We start from the raw sequence: 21400 nt of genomic DNA on the forward strand, positions 1-21400 counted from the left end.
GGGTAGAACTTTACCACATTTTTGTTTAAAACAAGTTCTTTTTTGATCTCGACAATATTCGTATTGAAATAGAAATTACAGAAGATATACTATATAAAGTGAAATACGAGATGCTAGAAAATATACGAGATATGCTATTTGAATTGTATACTTATCTATCCTAAAATACTATTAACTGACATTACTGGATGATAATAATTTGGCCCGCAAAATTTTATATTGGACCAATAAAGGCAAAGGTTTATCACAGTAATATCCCGTGTTTAATCGTAAAATAAATCGCGATTCGCGCCACAGACCACTTATTACCTAGGAAGTGCTGTGTCAGCAAAAATTAACACTTAAAATGTAAATGAGCGCAACTTTTACATTAAAATTTTGCCGGCCTATAAGCGAGCGCGGTACTTTGCAGGACCCGTGCCGGCTTCGTTGAATTAAATTTTACATTTCCAATTCCCCTTCGTGTTTAAACACTATCCTTACTTATAATTCTTTTAAAAATATATATCTATGTATGATGATGGTTAAACAATTTTCTTTCCTTGTCTGCTAAGCGATTCAAACTTTGAGAAGTTTCATTTTAAATTACATGATACAGGAAAGTTCGTGGCTGTATACATATTTAATGTTCTGCTGATACTTAAAATAGGATAAACCTGTAAATACAAAAGCATTTCCTGGAATCTGCGATCGAAGTATTCTTACCCCAAAATGATACCAGACATTTAATGATAATGTTAATGACTGTTTGTTTCTAATGAAAATACATGAAATATCATGAAATAAATCCTTATTTTTCTAAGTCTATCACGCGTGAATTACAATATATTAATTTATTAATAATACAGCGCAGACTTGGCAACAAAGAAGAATATATCTCTCTTTTAAACACGAAATTACACGGTTTCTGCAGATTAATTTTACGCATACAAATCCGGAAAATAACTAGTCTTAATTATAGTATATATTAGCAGACGTTTTCCCTTTATAGTCACGGAAACCCACTATAACTCAGACGGTAATCATTCTCTGGTAATGACTCAGATCCCCTGGGATTTTGGGGCCGTCGCGAGATGAACAATTCCGGGGGCCATTCAAAGTTTTCTAAAAGCCAATTTAGTTCTTCGCGGCAGAGGACGTACGCTTTGCCATATTTAGTTTTCATTTATATTGTGACTATAATATCCCTAACGTGCTCTATTGTATTAGTTTTTTCATAATTAGAATATACTAGCTATTTGACCGAGCTTTGCTCGGTATTCGATAAAACACGAATAAAATGACATTTTCTAAAAATGATTCCTAGCTAGATCGATTTATCGCCCCCCAAACCCCCCATATACTAAATTTCATGAAAATCGTTGGAGCCGATTCCGAGATTCCAATTATAAATATATATACAAGAATTGCTCGTTTAAAGATATAAGATAAACTACACACAGGTGACGAAGGCTTTTTTGTGTTAAAGAGGACCGGTCGCTGTAGCCCTGACGTCACTACGACCCATGAGGATCTATTATGACTCCTTCGCATTAGAGTATCATCCCCAACCCAATACTGCTTAAAAAATTAAACGATATGGTTGGGGTTGGCGCCACGAATTTCCTCTGTGGATGAGTATTCGTGGCGACCAAGGTGCCTGTTCTTGCTCTGTAGTAGAGCAGGACAGTCGAGAAGAAGGTGAAAGGTCTCATCCTCCTGACGAACATGACGTAGGCTGGTAAAATCTTTAATCTGTAACAATTAAGTTGTTTTGAATTAACTTAAAATACAATATGAACTCTACGCTACTGCTACACTCTTACGCTTCATGCAAAAACAAACGCACCTCAATCACTCAACATCAACCAAATATATTCTTAACGAGCTTTTTCCCGCGGCTTCGCTCGCGTTAAGAAGTATTATTATATACAAACTTTCATCCCCTATTTTAACCCCTTGGGGTTGGAATTTATCAAAATCCTTTCTTAGCGGATGCCTGCGTCATAACATCTACCTGCATGCAAAATTTCAGCCCGATCCGTCCAGTGGTTTGGGCTGTGCGTTGATAGATCACCATGTCAGTCAGTCACCTTTGAGTTTTATATATATAGATTATAGATTATAGATTCACTTACTAATGACGTCATTTGCGTCATTGATCATTCCCCTGTGTCATGACGGATCACGTCCCCGGAGTATATCGGAATATCATTACCGTAAGTCCAGGGCGACTGCTGCGTCTGACAGGTGACTGATTTCCGGACGGAGTTTTGCAGCCTATTCGGTTTCATTAGTCAAATTGCCCCTGTGGAAGGGTCATTTCGGGAATTTTACGGGATTTTCTACCTTATTATAGTGTTTTTAGGCTTAAAGAAAAATATAAAGTAATTTTTTCTAAACTTTGTTGGTTTTTTAACAAGCAAAAACCTTAGTTTTCCTATTTTTAGTTTCCGGGATTTAAATTATTCTAAACGTAATTTCACCAGCTATCGGCTCAACGGTTGCCTATTGAATGGTAACAAACACACACACACCCACAAACGAACAGACACACTAACCCTGTCTCTTCGACAATCTGCAAAGTCTATTTGTTTGTGTGTGAATAACGCATATTTTGTTAGTACAGATTGTATAAATCCATACTAATATTATAAATGCAAAAGTGTGTCTGTCTGTCTGTTTGTTACCTCTTCACGCCCAAACCGCTGAACCGATTTTGCTGAAATTTGGCATGGAGATACTTTGAGTCCCGGGAAAGGACATAGGATACTTTTTATCCAGTAAAAATGTACGGTGCCTTCGGGATAAACGATTTTTGGCGCAACGGAGTTGCGGGCATCATCTAGTAGTAAGATAAATAGATGACAAATCGTTAGTGCAAAAAGCTACAATATTATTATGTTGTAGCTTTTTGCACTAACGATTTCTCATCTTTAAATATCTATTAATCTGAAAAAGCTCTGTTTATTTAATCTGTAGCACGTCAGTTTTTCGAATTCCTCTTTAGATTTTTAAAATGACGTAGCATATCTATTTGTTATCTACTCTCAGGTAAAAGTGTATCGGTAACTCCATTGAAATCCATTAGAAATAGATTCTGGCTCGTTCCCCTATATGTGCATGACAATACTAAATTTACACTTTCTTTCTATTCTGTAGTATGGAAATAAGAAACGACTCGATATATTTTCTTAAAGTTTTGTCTGAGTTAGCTCCTACTTTATAAGGAGCGTTCAATAAAGTTTATTTTTTATTTCAGCCTGAGGGCTCAAACTTGGACTTATATTTTCTTTCTTTAGCGTTAGCGATGTTGATATAACAATAATATTATCTTGGAATTAAAAATAATGTTGTTGTATAAACTGACTACAGATTAACGTATAACGTAATATTGATTAATGAATTTTCATTAAGTATTTTTTTCTTCCTGTAATATATTATGAAAAAATACTTACTTATACTTACATTGTTAACTTTTACGTACATGAAAGTTATTTTTCGGAGTAAACCTTGCAACCTTAAATACTTAGTATACCTATGGGATGCAGGATCCACAAAGTCACGAAAAAACATTTATACAAACGATACATTCAAGAACATACAATTTAAAGCGTCTTTTATATAGCACCTAGCGAGACACTTACGTAAGCCGTTTATACGGGGTGTTGGTTATTGTGCCAAGTCTAGGCATGAAACGAGCGCAAAATGTGCTACCGCTGACGAGTCTTGTTATCCTGAATATAATATATGGCTGCTGAATATTCATATTGCACTGTCTCAGAGACAAATCCGATTGTATTGAGCTTGTACTCAGACATTTTGAGCGGTCGATTTTAGTTTTTTGGTGAAGAAAAGTTCACCGGAAGAGTTTACTTCTAAGTAGAGAGAAAATTCTCAATTTATTTATTTGTGCAAGTTAGACGAATATTAGTGTCCCGTTTTAGTCTCGTCTCGGTCTCAATTCGGTCCACAAGTCTGATAAGAAGAGGATACAACACGCACATAAAGACACAAGCAGTAGGTCAATGAAATATTAAATACTTTTTATGTTTCAAGCTATTGCTTAGCTTTTATCGCGCGCTTTGAGAGCAGCGACCGAATCAAGAGATTCCGTAACGAATAACACCCACTCGTCTGACGTCTTTTCAGGCAGGCGGAAGTCTGCCGAACTGAAGCGACGACCGACGACCGGCACATCAGCCCTACTTGTTTATTTTAACGCGTTAACCGAGACGCTCATTTTAAAGCTTGTTAAAATATTAAAATGTTAATATAATATTATGTTTTAAACAGGAATTGCCTAAACCTAGATTATTATAACAGTGTTAAGCGCTGAGACAGGCTATGCATACGATAAGCCCCTCGCAAGTGCATCTCGAAATTATGTAAACACCCTAGACACTTAAATTATTTTAACCGACTTGGTTAACGAGGTTCTATGTTAGGCCAGTAGTAAAGTACAATACAAAAGTACTGTACTATGTAAGTACATTATTTTGTTCAAAATTTAAAAACTCGCCTCATGGTTTAAAATGTTGGACCTATAGTGAAATAGCTCAACTTAATCATTATATAACTGTTGTACCATTTTTATTTGATACAAATGGTATAAAAACTTACAAACAAATAGACGAACAAGTGAACCATTCAGTAAAGTTCTTATGAAATAAGTCGTGACTGACCAATGACTATTGTATGAATAAAGTAACTTGACTAGAATTTATCACAGTGGATTCAAGTTGAGATTTAGCGACTTCGGTCAAGACTCAAGCTCGACAAGTCGAAGACATAAGGCTAATTTTTTATTTTGACCAATCATTAGCCAATCCAATTAACCAATCTATACGCGATAAATTATAGAAAACCAACAGACAAAAAAACTCCAAAAACCGGCTACAAACATTTATAACCAATGTTCCTTATCATTAGAATTGTATTTTTCTTTTGCAGGCATCTTTACGAATATTATCTATAGAAATTAAAATTAATTTTAAATTTTGTTAGTCTTGCTATAGCTTGAGAACGGCTGAACTGATTTGGTAAATTTTTGTCTTGAAATATTTGTAGAAGTCCAGGGAATGTTTGTACGGTTAGAGAAGAGTAAAATGGTACGAATTTCACGGGTTATCTAGTTACATATAAAGGAATCTTCTAGGTCTGTAGTGTCAGTTATTCTTGTATGCCTTGCGAGCATTCACTTGAGAGCGAGACAATTTTTTTGTCACGAACTTAATACAAGTTTCATGTTCATAATATTACAGTGTCTTAATATTCCCTATACATGAATCTACTATTGTAATCTCGATTTAATCCTTTTGTTTTCCGTCAAAAAAAGGGCTTTTATAATATATTATATAGAATTAAAATTGTTAGTTGTAACTTAGTAACTAACCCAACACTAAGTTGGGTTGCAACTAACTTTCACTATAACTTTAACTTTAACTACAATGCAAAATGTCAAATCTTTGGTTGAAGTTAAAAATGGACCCCATTAAGACGTCATATTTAACCACAACCATAGAGCTCGACAAGGTTTTAAATGCATGTGGCGAAAAAAGGAACCAACGCTGTCATCATGCAAAAACGCCATTTTTGACAGTTCTCCTTTACCAGCACGCCCCCTCCCCACCACCCACGTTCATTTATAACCTTGTTGGATCAGCTGTCATCTGTCAATTTCTCCGTTAAAGTCAAAGTTAAAGCTAAATTTGCCTTAACTATAACTTTAACCTTAACTTTAACTTTAACTACGCCTCTGGTGCAACCCAACCTTAGTTGTAACTTTTGTGTGTATATACGCATATATACACATAAAAGTTACGCAGCTAGATTACTATTTTGCCATATACGTGGGAGAGCCATGCTTCGGCACGAATGGGTCGGCTCGACCGGAGAAATACCACGTTCTCACAGAAAACCGGCGTGAAACAGCGCTAGCCAAGTGAGTGAGTTTACCGGAGGCCCAATCCCCTACCCTATTCCCTTCCCTACCCTCCCCAATTCCCTTCCCATCCCTACCCTCCCCTATTACCCTATTCCGTCTTAAAAGGCCGGCAACGCACCTGCAGCTCTTCTGATGCTGCGAGTGTCCATGGGCGACGGAAGTTGCTTTCCATCAGGTGACCTGTTTGCTCGTTTGCCCCCTTATTTCATTAAAAAAAAAATATACAGACCTACATATTTTATTAAAGTAGAGTTTATTTTATCTTGCATTTTTGTTTAGTAAATGTAAATCAGGTTTAGTAAATTGGTTTTTACGAAACACATGTTAAAATTTGTTTAATGAGAATTTAAAATAAGTAAGTAGTGACATGGTTATGATTGCAAAATTTAACTTAAAAGTTTGTACGAAAAGCGAATTTGGAATGCGGCCGCCATTTTCTCGTAAATATTTGGACATTATACAGGATGTAACTGTAAAAGGTTTACATTCCGCGAGCAATCGGATGTTTAGTGGAACAAATGTTTGAGACAACTCCATTACTTAAGTGAGTTAGTGAGTTTCCAAACACGTTAGGTAATTCTGACTCCGGCCGCTCACTCCGCGCTAGACGGACGCCTCGATCGCATCTATGAGGTGCCGACAAACTTTTTAATTTAATTTTTTATGTCAACAACTTTTTTGTAATCAGCCAGTATTATTCTTAATTTGAAAAAGTTAAATGCGAATTCTTTTTTAACATTTCCAGCCAGCATTTAACGTATTTTTCTTTTGTTTCAGATGTCGCAAGTGTAGTGTACTGTGTATTGCAATGTGAATTCTGTGTTGTTGTGCTAAATCCGTTTTTCCTGTGAATTGATGTTTGTGTGACTGTTTGTTTACTCTCGTCTGAAGATTATCAGCCATGGAGACGGAGGAGCTTACCAAACTTGTGGATGGGATATACAAGGTAATTTTTAATTTTTCTAGAGTATCTATGAGTAAAAAAATAGTAAATAAAAACTAGGATTGAAATCGGTTTATCTATTACAAAGTAAAATTAATACACACATATATTACAAAGTAAAATTAATACACACAATTTTTATTTCATAGAAAATTTAATGCAAAAAATAGTAAAACAAAAAATTTGCGTCTGAAAAGATTTAAACGCTCTTTTTTTTGAATAAGTAAAGTTAAATATTCGTCTGTAAATGAATGTTATTTTTTCCTCGTTTTTCTACTATTCAAATAAGCTCGTAAAAGGAGCCTTCGCAAATTATTTACATGAAATATTTTTCTATCGTACAAGGACGGTAACATTTTAATACAGTGCCATGTAGATATCCCCGGTTCTTTTAAGTAAATTAAAAAATACACTTTTTTTTTAAATCCGGTTCCACAGACGTAAATATTATTGGCATAGGCGAGGGAAACTCTACCTGCCTCCTGATTTCTAACAGGTTATTATCATAGTGAAAGGGCCTCTAAGGCCGCTGTCGTAAGATACGACCTTAGATCAGATCTTAAGCTAAACATAAATAGGAATTCCTACATAATGAGATTTCATAAGTTTCGCGCCCGACATTTTGTAATTTTCTGTAATGAGCTACTTTTATTGTCTCGCAATTTTTATATTACAACTAAGTATATTATTGCGGTGTATATTGCATTATTAGTTGAGTCAAGTTTTTGAATGTTTAGGCCTTGAGATGGTAATCAGTGATAGGTATAAACAAGGAAAATTTTGGAATACTTATTATATTTTATACATACACAAATGGATCGCTCATCGCACATAACCGAAAGGTTATTTACTGTGCTCTAATTGTAGTTCTTATATACTGCAGTACCTATCAATAAAATAAAAAAACTATAATCCATTTTCAATTTGTCAACTTGTTGTCAACAGACTTCAACCATAAATAACAGAGTATAATATAATTCGTATGAATAGGCTGTCATCTTTCTTAGTGTGTGTGTTGTAGTATGTGTAATTTTTATTTGTTAAAAAATGCATGATAAAAGCATAATTTCAAAATAATAATTTTAGCTCAATGCACTCCTTCACCATATAAACCGTGCAAAATTTCATTCACCTACGTTTCCCCATTTTTCGTCAAAAGGGATCCAAAGTTTTTCTCTCGCGTATTAATATATTATCTTATAATGTTTAAACGAGCAAATTTTTGTATATGTATTATGTATAATGTATATTGTATATATTATATAATTGAAATCTCGGAATCGGCTCCAACGATTTTCATGAAATTTAGTAAATAGGAGGTTTCGGGGGTGATAAATCGATCTAGCTAGGAATCATTTTTAGAAAATCTAATTTTATTCGTGTTTTATAGAATACCGAGCAAAGCTCGGTCAAATAGCTAGTAGATAGTAATCGGTTATGTGAATTGAAGGATTTTTTTTATTTTATCTTAGTCAAGGCGCAAGTGCTTCCTGATTGTTGTTCCTTATCGTCATTATTATGACAATACGAGAAAATTATTTGAGTAGGCACTACTCACTAGGCACTATAAGTTATTGACTTAAACCACACATTATGTAGATAAGGATATTATCGAAGGTATGCTAATTTATTGATGGACATTAAGAAGGATAAACAGAAAAGCTACCTACTACTTAAAAAGCTGGTATTTCCTGTCTTTATTAGCATTGCTGTCCAAATAAACTTAGCAAATTTAAAAATGCTTTAGTTAGTTAGTTTATAAATATTAGAAACCCTATCAAACCCTATCAAAATACCATCGATTAAAATCAACATAATACAGACCTTAACTTAGGGTGGGTTGCACCAACTTACTTAATAACTATACTTAATTTTAACTTAAATAACAAAATGTCAAATGAACTGTCAAATCTCTAGTTAAAGTCAATAATGGACGCCTTATTTGACGATAACCTTAACCTTAACTATAACAACGCCTCTGGTGCAACCCACCCTTATAAGTTATTAAAAAATCATAACTGGTTTATCGGCTTAAAAATGTCCAGAGTTTTTTTTTAATCAAACGATCGATGTACGCGCCTGCCGAAGCCCGTGACCTTTTAAATTCCTGGGACGGAAAAGTGAAAACACACACAAAGCGGATCCACACCTGTTCCGAATGTCACTCCTCAAGGTCAAACGGTCAACCGCCCAAAGACAAGTTCGACGATTTCTCCGTCTTGTGTATGGCATTCCACCGAATATGGCTTTCAAAATTTCTCTTTTAACGCTATTCTAATCTTTACGTGTTGTGACAAAATGCGTTGAACACTTGACAAGTGCCTATTAATTTTAAAGCTAAGCCTTTGTGTTTGGTCAATATGATTAATGAAGTTATAAAGCAAGCAAAAAATGTCTAGATGAATAACAAAAACGGTATAAAAATACGCTAAAACAAAACAGTGACGCAAAAAATTGACTCCGTGAATATGACAAATGTTTAAACAAAAACCTAAATAAAAAAGTCTACATACACACAAAATAGAATAAAAATCAACATGACTAACGCAGCAACTGGCCACAAAACACGAGATCACCTTATGCAATAGAAGCAACTATTACGCAACTAAATCAAATTAAGTTTTTGATATTAACATATCATTTATGGTCAAACTGAACACTTTCATCTCTATCTAGCTAATGGATTAGAGTAAGACGGATGTCAAAGCAAAATGTGGCAAGTACGAGTACTTTCTCCGGCGTTATCTAATAAGCAAATTATGTAAGGCGTAAGAGGTGGCCGTTTTTGTGACATGTGACTAAACGACAATTTGATTGACCTTTGTAGAAAGCAGCTTAGGGCTGCCACAAAATCTTTCTTGGTATATTTTTTTAGGTTAGGTTAGTAAATCTTGCTGTTTTTAACCGACTTCCAAAAAACGAGGAGGTTATTGTGCTTAAGAGGAGTCCACACCGCCCTTTTTTCCATACAAACGTTGTCCCCTGTTTCCTCCCTGGATAATGCTAGTAGAGTTATAATTTTTTTCCTGAATATATACGGCCACTAATACAATGTCCCTATGTTTTCTTTTTTTTCATAATTTAATTATTAAATAAGATATGAACGTTCAAAAACCCAAAAAAAAATGGCCAGATTTTCCGCTGTGTTCAAACGTCCAGAAAACAGATTTGGCTAGATTATACAAAAAAAAGCAAAACATAGGAACATAGCTCAATCCTTTTTTTAATCTTTAATGAAAAAACTACTTAAATCGGTTAAGTTCTGGAGAAGGAATCAGGGGACAACGAATCGTTGATTTTCTGGATTTTCTGCAGTTGTCTCTATCGCGTTCTGCGGTATAGGCTTGAGGTAAGGGAGACAGCTATAGATATTACAAGTACTTTTTTTTCATTTCTCTAGCCCCTGGTGTATCCTCTTAAAGTTGTCATAATTTAAGATAATGTGTCTTAAATATTAAAACATACAACGTTATTTGTAATTGTACATCCTACACATAAACTCATTTTTGAGTAAGTAGCAACAAACATAATAATAGTAAACGACGTTATTGAAACCAATTTATATGAAATCACTGAAGCAAATGCTACAGATATTTAATTTTCAATATAGACTTAAATATCTATAACAAGCCTTTGAAGACCATGGCCCTAATTGGTCACCTTAATCCTCCGCAAGTTTCGACCTCGCTTCAGCTTCATGTAATCACATTAGAACCCTTGACAGGTTTCTTTGCATGCATTTCAAAACTCATAGTATTTATATCATACATTCAATTAATCCTCAAATTAAAAGTACTCAACATCTTCACTTTGGAATTTCAAAGTTCTTCGCAAGTCCTTTAGTCTGGTCAGCAATTAAAGAAAAGTGGTAAAGAACGTCGATTTTTTATCACCGCAGCGCGTAGATATAATACTACAGATGGAAGTCTACAAAGAAAGAATTATTGAATCAAATGAAATTAATATTTATTATTTGTCATTATTTTTATACAGTACTATAGGTGTAGTAACTATCTTCTTTTTAAACTATTTAAGATTAATTATTACACAAATTTCAGATACATTCTTTCGTCATAATTAATGCTTATAAATTGAAATGATTATTCTACCGAATAGCAAACTCTGAAACTAAATAACTCTGGAATGAAATAGAAGTCCTCCAATTTCGTAACGATGGATATATTCAATAGGCGCTTCATCATTTGATTAATTTGAAATAGATTCTTGCTTAATTTAATTATAATAATAGACATAAACTTGAAGTTATATTAATAGACATAAAGTTGTAAATTGTAAAGTAATATAGGTACAACTCTGAATACTTCAACCATTTATCAAGGTACGAGTATAAAAAAGTTTAGAATATTTTTGACTTGTCTCTATTCGAATTCGTCAAGAAAAAGACACTCAGAAAGGTCTCACAAAGGTCCATTTTAATTACCGTCAAAGATTATTAAAATTAGTAGTAGTTAATTAAGTAGTTTAAATTCAGAGCGGCGGTAGATATGAAAAATCGTCAAAAATACGACGATGCCAATAAAAAACAAAATCCTGCAGCAGCAATAAGACCCTGCCATCCTAAATTTCTAAATTTATGCAGACAATGTCCCAACGATTATCCCGAATTGCTCAACCACAGACGACTTAAATCTCTCTGGTTGAGCTAAAGAACTCGTAAGATTTAATTACACTGTAATAACTGGGGTTCAATGCAAAACCGATGTTAAAGTTGTAACGTGAAAGCTATAAACTTCAGCCAGACTTTCGCCTAATAACGCTTCGGGATTTAATAAAAGTGCGACTTTAATATCCTCGACATAGATTTGGTTCTCGTCGTTTTTTATTACTGTAGTTTTTCTATATTTTCTGAATATTATTACGACAATTTTGTCAAAATCATAAATTTTATTATTCATAATGTGATAATTTGGATTATTAATTATTTATTATTATGGACGAAAAATGCAGCATTAAAATATGAAGGATGCTCAGAAACAAGTTTATAAATGAGTTCCATATTTTAATGATTTCGTATCTGCAATCTCGTATCTATTTATTATATTTTCTTGTAACATCGATTCAGAAGCTGCAAAATTATTGGAGCGCAACATATTTTGTATCATTAGTACAAGATCGAATTGCAATTCAAAGTTTTTCAGAATTTCTGTTTTGCTATATCCGATTATTGTTGAAGTGTTATTAATATTATTGCATCAATATTTCTTGGATAGTTTTCTTTCTTCTCAATAGTATCTCTTTGGAACCCGGATATATTATTATATTCTAATTTGCAATTTTTAACAGTTCCCAAATCTTTATTGCCTAATTTGGTTCTATGAGTTATCACTAAGGTATGTCGAGCATCAAAATTACAGGAGAATTCGCTAAACATGCCTCTAAAGATCAAGGCTTGTTACGTAACGCTGTGAACTAGTTCCGACTGAAGTGCCTACTCTTTGAGATGTTAAGCAGGTTTTGTCGCCGCTGAGCTTGGTAACATTTTAACCTCACAAAACGGGGTAATACATGAAACAATTCTGTGTCCTACTAAGAATCCTTTTGTTTCTTGTTCCTTTTCCAAAACACTTTTGTCGCTCAGTCACAATACTTTGTGAAACGGCTAAAGGACACTGCCTGTTCTTTTTCAACTTAAAATAAGATTTTCATATTATATAAAAGAAAAAAAAATAGAACGATAACACTTTCGTCATTCCTTGCGTCAGTTAAAAGTATAATAACAGTTAAAACGGCTAAAGTAACATAAAGCGGAACAGTTCATAATTGGTTTTATAAGTTTTATTAATGGCCGCTACTAAATTGAATTTTCTCTTTTCGCAATAAAAACGTCGAGGCTGTTTAAGATATGCACATTTGTCTCCTGCGATTGGGCGACGCATCTGATGTGAGACAACCAGAATCCAGTGATCTGTATCGTTCGTTTGAGGTGGGATCAGCCGCGGGGTTAGTACAGGTCAAGTGATACTGGCTCCACTTGATTTTCTTACTAGAATGGGATTGCTTCGCGACATTAAACCGGCCTAATGTAAATTTTCGTCGTTACGTTCTCTGTTTGTTCTGACTTCCCGGAGCTGAGGGATAAGTTTCGTGAGGCTTTTAGGGATAAATGTATAGGAAATATAATTATCATTCGTGAATATGTTTCGCCGAATGTTTTGGTCGACGACATCTTAGGAAATACCGAGATCCTTATAAAGATTTCTAAGTTCTTGTAAATAATTTTCATAATTATGTACTCGATCACGAAATTGAAATTGTGTTTCATCACATTACAAAATTTAAAAATTACTATCACGAAGTACACGGTTAAACCATTCACCGGGTTAGCAGAGTTTTGAAATTCACGTTACGTTCCTTACCCGATTACGTTCGTAAATGCAATTTCCGTATAGTTACTTTGAAGGGAGAGCGATTAACATAATTCACACAACGTCGTTCTTATTTTGATTTGACGTAAGTGTACGGAAGAACAGTTTTCTACCAATGAACGAAATAAGATGGAAAATATCATGCAGACAAAAGACCACAAACCCGTTTACCGAAAAAGCAATCTCATTGTTATGTAAGTCATAAAGTAAAATAAAATGGCCAGGCATTATTTCTAGTTTCGTTCTAAATAAAAATACGAGGGGTCGTATAAGTAGGAGTTGAAATAAAGGATGCTTCGCTAAAACAAATGACTGCTGCGTGATGTCATACGCATAATGTAATATCTCGACTTCTTATACCCGGTCACATTACGATAGAGGACGAAGAACTGCTTTTATTGAGTTTTTTATTGGCATTCTTGTATATTACGATTCCTTACACTTCGGGAGCAGCTGATTATTCTAATAGGAATCTAAATTTGTTTTGTATAACTCCATTCATGTTAGATTTTGAATCTACTAAATGGAATCTAAATTTTTTTTGTATAACTCTTACTTAGGTATTTTGGATTTCGAATCTACGAAATGTAATATGAAATATCCCTCTCTACATTGAATGGTTAATGATGAATTTTCATCGGAGCACAGTCGGGCGGTATAGTCAAACAATCTCTAATTCAAAGGGTAGTCCTAGCCTTTATCTAGCCCGTGTGCAGACGACTCTCCGGGGAAAATCTCTCGGCGCACTTATTTGAATAAGAATGGCCAACTTCGTAGTATGGTCCGGTACCTCTTTTGATTTAGAAATTCAACCACTGAAACCTTTCTTTAAATTAGTAATATGGCTACGTTGGTTTTTTAAAGGCATAAACACTTATAGTACGGGAGCGCTAGAACAATTTTTTTCATTACTATCAAGTTAATAAATTTTGTGAGTAGCTTTATTTGGATAAGACGATCAACATTTTTATTTGTGAAAAATCTCCAAAGTGGTAGCTACAATGATATTCTATGTTACTAGAAACTCATTGGGTAGCTAACAGAGATAGAAAGGATTTCATACTTCGACGTGATGGTTCTAAAATATGGATTGTTCTATTTGTAGGACAATGTTACTATTAAATCAAATGACTATTAATCTATTAATATACAAAAAATCAGCTCGTTAGGGTTCCGTTATAGGGTTCTGTAATCAACAAACATGGTTGACTACTATTACATGAATAACTTTTTGTAGGTTTCTGAATTTGAACAATTATTATAGTTTTAGTGTTGATTTCTATATCTTTGTTAGTAATATAATGAAGGATTGTTTCTTCTAATCAATGATTATTATAAATACCCTTTAAAAGTGTGAGTAAATTTAGTGCAATAATTACGATACAAGTGATACAACCTTTGTCAACTGGTAGAGAGAGTTGTAATTTTGTAAATTTTAATAAACCATCTTTCCTAGTTGCGATTTTCTAAATGTTACATATCAGTTACGCCCAGCTTAACATCAAAGTTAATATTGAGACTAAATATTATGTTAACATGTTTACTCTATCCCCTGCCTGCTCAGGCCGCGGCCGCGTCATCAAAATTCATGTCACACAAGTTTGACATTTCTTAATGCACCATTCTACTTAACGTTCCAGCTATTTTGACGGAAGTGAGGAAATTATGGCAGGAATTTGCGCAAAGCGTCTCCATAATGTAATAGCGTATAGAAATGATATTACACGGTTATGTAGTTCACGCTTATCTGCATGTACAAATAGTCTACCTGTGATGAAGTAAACAATTTTGTCGAAAGATATTCCATACACATTTTCTACCTCATGCTTAGCATTAATTCAATACCTATCCTGTAAAACTACTAACTAGAATACTTTACTTTAAAGTTTTTTGTTATCTGTAATCAAAATAGTTCGTATACCTTCCTAAGTTTAATCCTAATATTATACCTTTATGAAAGCTCTATGATTTAAACTTTAAAATAATTTAAGTTTGTGTTGTAGGTATTATTAAAGCAGCTATGGCGGACCTATGTCGGGATAATGGATATTATGTATTTTTTTCTGATTCTGATAGATTTACTCATTAAATATGTCTTCTAAAGTAGCTAAGATTTGGTTATAGCAGGGTCATCTTGATAGTTGTTGAGATGTAATTATATTATGCGTGTTTCGTAAGTAATTAGATGATGCAACGCCATGGGAATCTCGGATCTGTCATTGAAAGGTCGGGGTTCAAAGCATGCGAAGGGCAAACGTATATCACGATCGGGTACGTGCTGGACGTGTATATGGATGATTTATCTAACATTATCGTTAATCTCGACAATTCAAGTGTAGCTATGAACCTTGTGCAGTTCTTAGATGCGGCGTAATTGCTACAATATACCTAATTTGTACTACCATAGGGAATATAAATGTGCAGGAATATAGGTGCAAGCATCGGATGTTAGACGCAGGCAACACTTTGCAAAGGAGAACGTTTTTTTTTTTATGAAATAAGTAGGCAAACGAGCAAACGGGTCACCTGATGGAAAGCAACTTCCGTCGCCCATGGACACTCGTAACATCAGAAGAGCTGCAAGTGCGTTGCCGGCCTTTTAAGAGGGAATAGGGTAATAGGGGAGGGTAGCGAAGGGAATAGGGTAGGGGATTGGGCCTCCGGTAAACTCACTCACTCGGCGAAACACAGCGCAAGCGCTGTTTCACGCCGGTTTTCTGTGAGAACGTGGTATTTCTCCGGTCGAGCCGGCCCATTCGTGCCGAAGCATGGTTCTCCCACGTATAGAATATAATTTCAGGATATTTATGTTCAGAAATAATTATTATTGACATGTGAAGTAAATAATCTAATACAGGTTTCGAAACCACTTATCAGCATCTTCGTTGCGTTCGCTATAGTAACGAATAGAAATCTATTCTTGTCAAACTAATTTGTTTACTTGCACTTATTTCTGCTCACTTATCAGCTATTTAAAACTGGAGTATTTTGCATACCGGAAAAACCAGCACGAAGATCATGATATAATGCAGGGCGTAGTAACCGTGAAATCTCGGATCGGACGCGGCAATTTCTTTAAAATTTGCCACAGACGGTACGTGATACGTCGAATTATGTTACGTCACATGGCCGTTCGCATCGGTATGAGTCAACTCCATAGAGAATTATAGCAACTACGGTTTATTGTAAACTATATATTTCGTGCGGCTCCAGCCGCGTAGGCATGGAATTCTTCGGGAACTATAAAATTTCCCCTAAAAATTTTGCCGAATACAATAATTATTAGAGACAAGCCCTAGTAGACAATTAGTGGCAAGCCATTATCGTAAACGCCAACAAAATGTATGCGATTTGACATTAGTCATCGCTTCGCTAGCGAATACTATTGTCAAATCCCATACATTTTGTTGGCATTTACGATAATCGCTTGCCACTTGTCTAGGCCTCAGGGACTTATCATCCCCGTGAATACACTATGTATGTGCTAAATTATATAAAATACATCCAGAAGTTCCTGAAATTAGCTCGTTCAAACAAAGAAAGTCAGCTTTAGTAACATGACTAATATAAACTCTGGAACTGATTTTCTCATAAAAGTGAAGAGGGTTAGGTCTTAGAGTTTAAGCTGCGATTATATTCAATATCCCAGACAATTGCAACTCAACATAAGGATGGTAATTAAGGGTGCGACTAACCCTAAATTGACGATTTTATATTTCATTTTTATACTTGAAAACAAACCCCGAATTGTTTCATTTTCTAAAATAAGATACTACATTATATTTCCGAGAATTCGATCTGAGCAAAAACACGATATCTTAAAATTTTCTCGATAAAAAAAAATCACAAAGATGCATCTAATTTTCACGAATTTTTCATTTATTGCCATAACCGTGCATTGAACTAAGTTAATATTTTAACACATTGTATAAAATTCTATCATTGAGAGATCGACCTAGCGGATATATTCATCGAGTTATTGAGAAAAAACTAATTTGGCGATGAATCCGCGTCGTTCTTTTTCACCTGGCATATGAAACACGGGCGTGAGTGTGAAGAGAGAAGGACGATGTTTGATTTTTGGGGTTAGTCGCCCTCTTAAGCTAAGAAGGCGGCGCGTCGCGTAATGGTATCATACGTAGACGCAGATTAGAAAATCGGCTCTGCTAAACGTCAAAAGTTTTAAGCAACAAAATTAAGGATAGGGAGTCTAAAGTTTCGTTGGCTCGGCCTGGGCTCGCTGGGTTAATCCCCAATTATGCTGAGCCTATCAAAACGATTCTGTCACGAGTTTATCTAAATTTTGGCTCGTAGAGCGTTTCAGCTCGGCTTGAGAATTCGACGCAAATTATCTTAGCACATGTAACATCACTGTGTGGTATTCGAGGCCTATCCCTGTGAAACCACAATTCACCTTATCTCTTGCTGGCTTAGAGCCTGCAATGTTGTACTCCTAGTCCATAAACAATTTTAAGTGAGAACTCCACAGCTATTTTTCTGGAGATAAAACTATAATTGTCAATTCTTACGAAGCAATTTCATGCTTATGATTTCGCTAGACAATTTATGAGCTTTAAGAATTTCAATTAACATTTATTATTTAAGTGCGAACATTAATAACGTAACCAGTCCCGCCGAAGGTCATAAGTAAGGCTGTCGAAATGAAAAATCATATATTCCATGCGCACTTGGCATGTCGAACAAGTTACAACTTACAATCGATCCTAATATATTGTATGAGCTTTCGGTATGAGCTCGATAAAGCTGGATTTGCTTCTTATTTGTTACAGGATTTTGGGGGAAATGAGATAAAATGTTTTAGGGGACGCCCTTTTTACATATTATTGCACCCTATAATTCATCATCGTTCTTAACAGTACTATCGAACGTGGAACGAGAAAATACCCGTATCTATTCCAGTTAGCAAAAAAAAAGTGGTGCAATCTTATGGCATGTAGGTACATATTTTATTGTAGGTACTCTACATGAGCCCAAGGTTACATTTCTGGTGCTTCTAAAAATCTGGCCGTAGTTGGTTTAACAATAGGAATTTAGTAAATAATATTATTATTGGTGAAAAACTACGAATAATATCAACTAAGGAATCGTAACTCCCATATTATTACCGTTTTAAATTTGGTTCCTTTTGATCTGTCATGTAACGTCAGCCTAGTACCGCTCAAGGTCACCTAAATATTGCAAATGTATTGAAATGTGTACCTAAGGTACACTTTTTTGGCAAGTATTGTGGAGCATGTTTTTTGACGGAGTTACTTTTCCTTAGTTTTTATTATTCGTAGGTGGAAAAAGTAAAAAAAAATGATGACATATAAATTGAAAGTATTAAAACTGCTGTTTTATTGCTGAGCAGAATGACTTTCCCATCAGGAAATCTTTGAGGATTTTTCTCACTTACTTTGAAATGAAAGTTTTTTCATTTTCTCATTTCACAAAGACTAAGGAAAGAACGGCCTTAGGTACATAATAAGTTCGTAATAAGTTTTCTTGTTTCAGTCAAGTGCTAATTAAAGTGCTGGTATTGTTAACTGAAGTCTCATTGACAGTCAAAGCAATGACATAATCCTAAGATTTCCAGCTTTCCTCTAATGGGACTGCACAGGGAATATTTTATTTGAGAATTTTCATAAGAAGCTCATTAAAATCTTAAGTTTCGCTTCGCTCTGCGTTCTTATGACGTATAAGAATCTTTAAAACTTAGATTAAGAACTAATTGTTTTTAATGATTTAAATACCAGCTTAAATCTCAATTTATTCTATAATTTTTATAAGGGACTGTAACGTGCCGTTTTCGCATGTATTCGTAACATCTAGAACGGTTCTTCTCGGCGGGGTAGTCCCCGAACCGGTGGTAGGCAACGTAGTTTCTTCGTTCGACTTTCAAAAAGTGTATCATGATACCCATTTTGAATAAAAATATATTTTATTTATTTTATTTTATGTTATCAACTGTTTCAAATTGTAACAAAAATGATATACTTTCATGCTTATTTGAGAGCTCGTCATAATATTAAAACTGAATTGCTTATTTAAATGTCCCTTACTATTCTCTATAATTTCTTGTAATTTAAATACAATCTAATATATAAAATTCTCGTGTCACGGGGTTCACAGAGGAGTTCCAACTCTTCTGAAGCGGCTAGGTTTGAGAATCGGACAACATCTACTTTTTATATATTGATAAGTACATTTGTTGAATAAATAATAGTAAATTATTACAACTCGAGACTGCGGCGACCATTCTTTGTGCGACGGGATAGCGATGGACGTTGCCATGGTGACATACTTATTCAGTCACTTCAAAAAAATAATATGCGCGAAAATCTAAATACTTTATAGGGCAAAACAACGTTTGCCGGGACAGCTAGTAGTATATTATATTTTATAGACGATAAAATTTGTGACAATACACCTAATATCCGAGAAATAAACGAATTTCCACGTCCCGTACAACAGAAACGTATTTGAGTCGATGGGAAAGAGGGAAATATAAATTTAATTTGTCATTTGGGTCGCATATGTACTAAGTTGACGCGTATTCATCCAAACACAATTTATGGTAGGAAATTGGCTCGTGGCTCGGGGTAAAAAATATACTGCGTGTAACAAATTTAAGCGTACTGTAGGGTGTGTAATGTGTAACATACTGTATGTGTCTCTTAGGGTCAGCGCAGAGACAACGGAGCGCAGCGGAGATGTTTTTGTTAACGCACTTGAAAATAAACTTTAAACTTATTAAACTAAAGTGTCATATGGGATTCCCGCGTCTCTTCGAGGACGCACAAGCAAGCAATTTTTTAAGGTTCAGGCATTTACTTACTTTAGTTTCATAATTTGAAAGTTTATTTTCAAATGCGTTAGTAAAATACTCCTCACTGCACGCCGTTCCGTATGCGCTGACCCTTATATTGTAGAGTCTAATGTAAAAATAGCAGCGCTTATTTGAACTATGTTTTTATGGGAAAGGTCCCAACGTCATGTCTTTTCCCATATAATAATAATTATGATGCTAATTTATTGACAGATTATTAAAACTAGTTAAGTTTAAATGTTTTTTTTTTAATTTTTCGATTTTTAGTCTTACAGTTATTTAGTAATTTAGATGATAATTGATATTATTTATTATTATTGATCACAGTTCACAGTAGTTGATTATAATAGGATATTGCTTGGCCAGTTTGCCATAGTTAGTTCTGTGGTTTTCCTGTCAGTTCCGAGGTTTGATGGAGAAACAGTTCCTATTAATATCTGATAGTTTGCAGAATTATAATTATAGACAGTATACAACATCTTATTAACTCTCATAGTGAACTCCAACCACAAGCCAAGAGGATATAGGCTATGCCGCCAGTGGCTAATCTAAGTTTTAACGTTTCAACTTTTTAACCCATCAGCCGGCTACCGCATAACAATTGAAAATCTATTGTGTCTGCGATACCCACGATGGAGGTGTTTCACAATAAAATCTGATAGTTTTGACATGTTAACTTTTTTTTTATTTCAAGTCATAATACACCATGACCAGCTGTTTTAGTTTACGGCAAAAACCACTGCAAAAACACAATATTTCTAGATGCGTACAACGTACACTCAAAACATTGAAGACAAAGTCCTTAAAACTCGTTTCTTTGAAAATAAAACTAATTTATTCATGGAGCTCCGGTCACCTCTAGCCGTGATAAAATATGATGTCATTTAAGGATTCGCCGAGCGTTTTCAATACAATACACTATTGTATGAACGTTAAGCCCCGTGTACCGGTATCAGAAGTTTGTTTTGATATTTCTAATGGTATTAGGTATTGAAAATGATTTTCTATTTGTCCGTTAAGCTTTTAGTTGAAATGTGTTGCCCGCTTTCAATTTAGAAAGGCGATAGAATATTAATGTTTTGTTATGTGTTTTAAAATATAACTGTTTTCGCTGCTTTTTCTTTGTTTTAAAAACTTTATTAATTTTTTTAGCTGGCAATTAATATTAATATCAATTTGAATAATTGTCTTTAATATTCAATTCTAGATGTTGGTAGCAACTTTTTGCGGGAACCGTGCATTTGCTTTATTAATTTTTTGCTAGCTGACAATCAGAACGGCATCATCTAGAATTGAATGTTGATTGTCTTCAATAT

The 21400-nt window shown here is 34.5% G+C and overlaps 1 protein-coding gene across 4 annotated transcripts in view; it reads left to right on the forward strand.

Moving 5' to 3' along the window:
* The window catches only part of LOC121732188 (brain-specific angiogenesis inhibitor 1-associated protein 2), a 247961-nt gene that overhangs the window by 172341 nt on the left and 54220 nt on the right, over nt 1-21400 (forward strand). For 3 of the 4 annotated variants that reach the window (XM_042121982.1, XM_042121984.1, XM_042121985.1), the window contains exon 3: nt 6704-6872. In XM_042121982.1, the coding sequence (XP_041977916.1) occupies nt 6828-6872 (45 nt within the window). In that variant the 5' untranslated portion in view covers nt 6704-6827. Of the gene's footprint in view, nt 1-6479; nt 6560-6703; nt 6873-21400 lie in introns of those variants that run through there. The other variant, XM_042121983.1, reaches the window with a different exon arrangement.

The sequence above is a fragment of the Aricia agestis genome, chromosome 12 (genome assembly GCF_905147365.1).
Source record: "Aricia agestis chromosome 12, ilAriAges1.1, whole genome shotgun sequence".
In the NCBI taxonomy this organism is placed as follows: domain Eukaryota; kingdom Metazoa; phylum Arthropoda; class Insecta; order Lepidoptera; family Lycaenidae; genus Aricia; species Aricia agestis.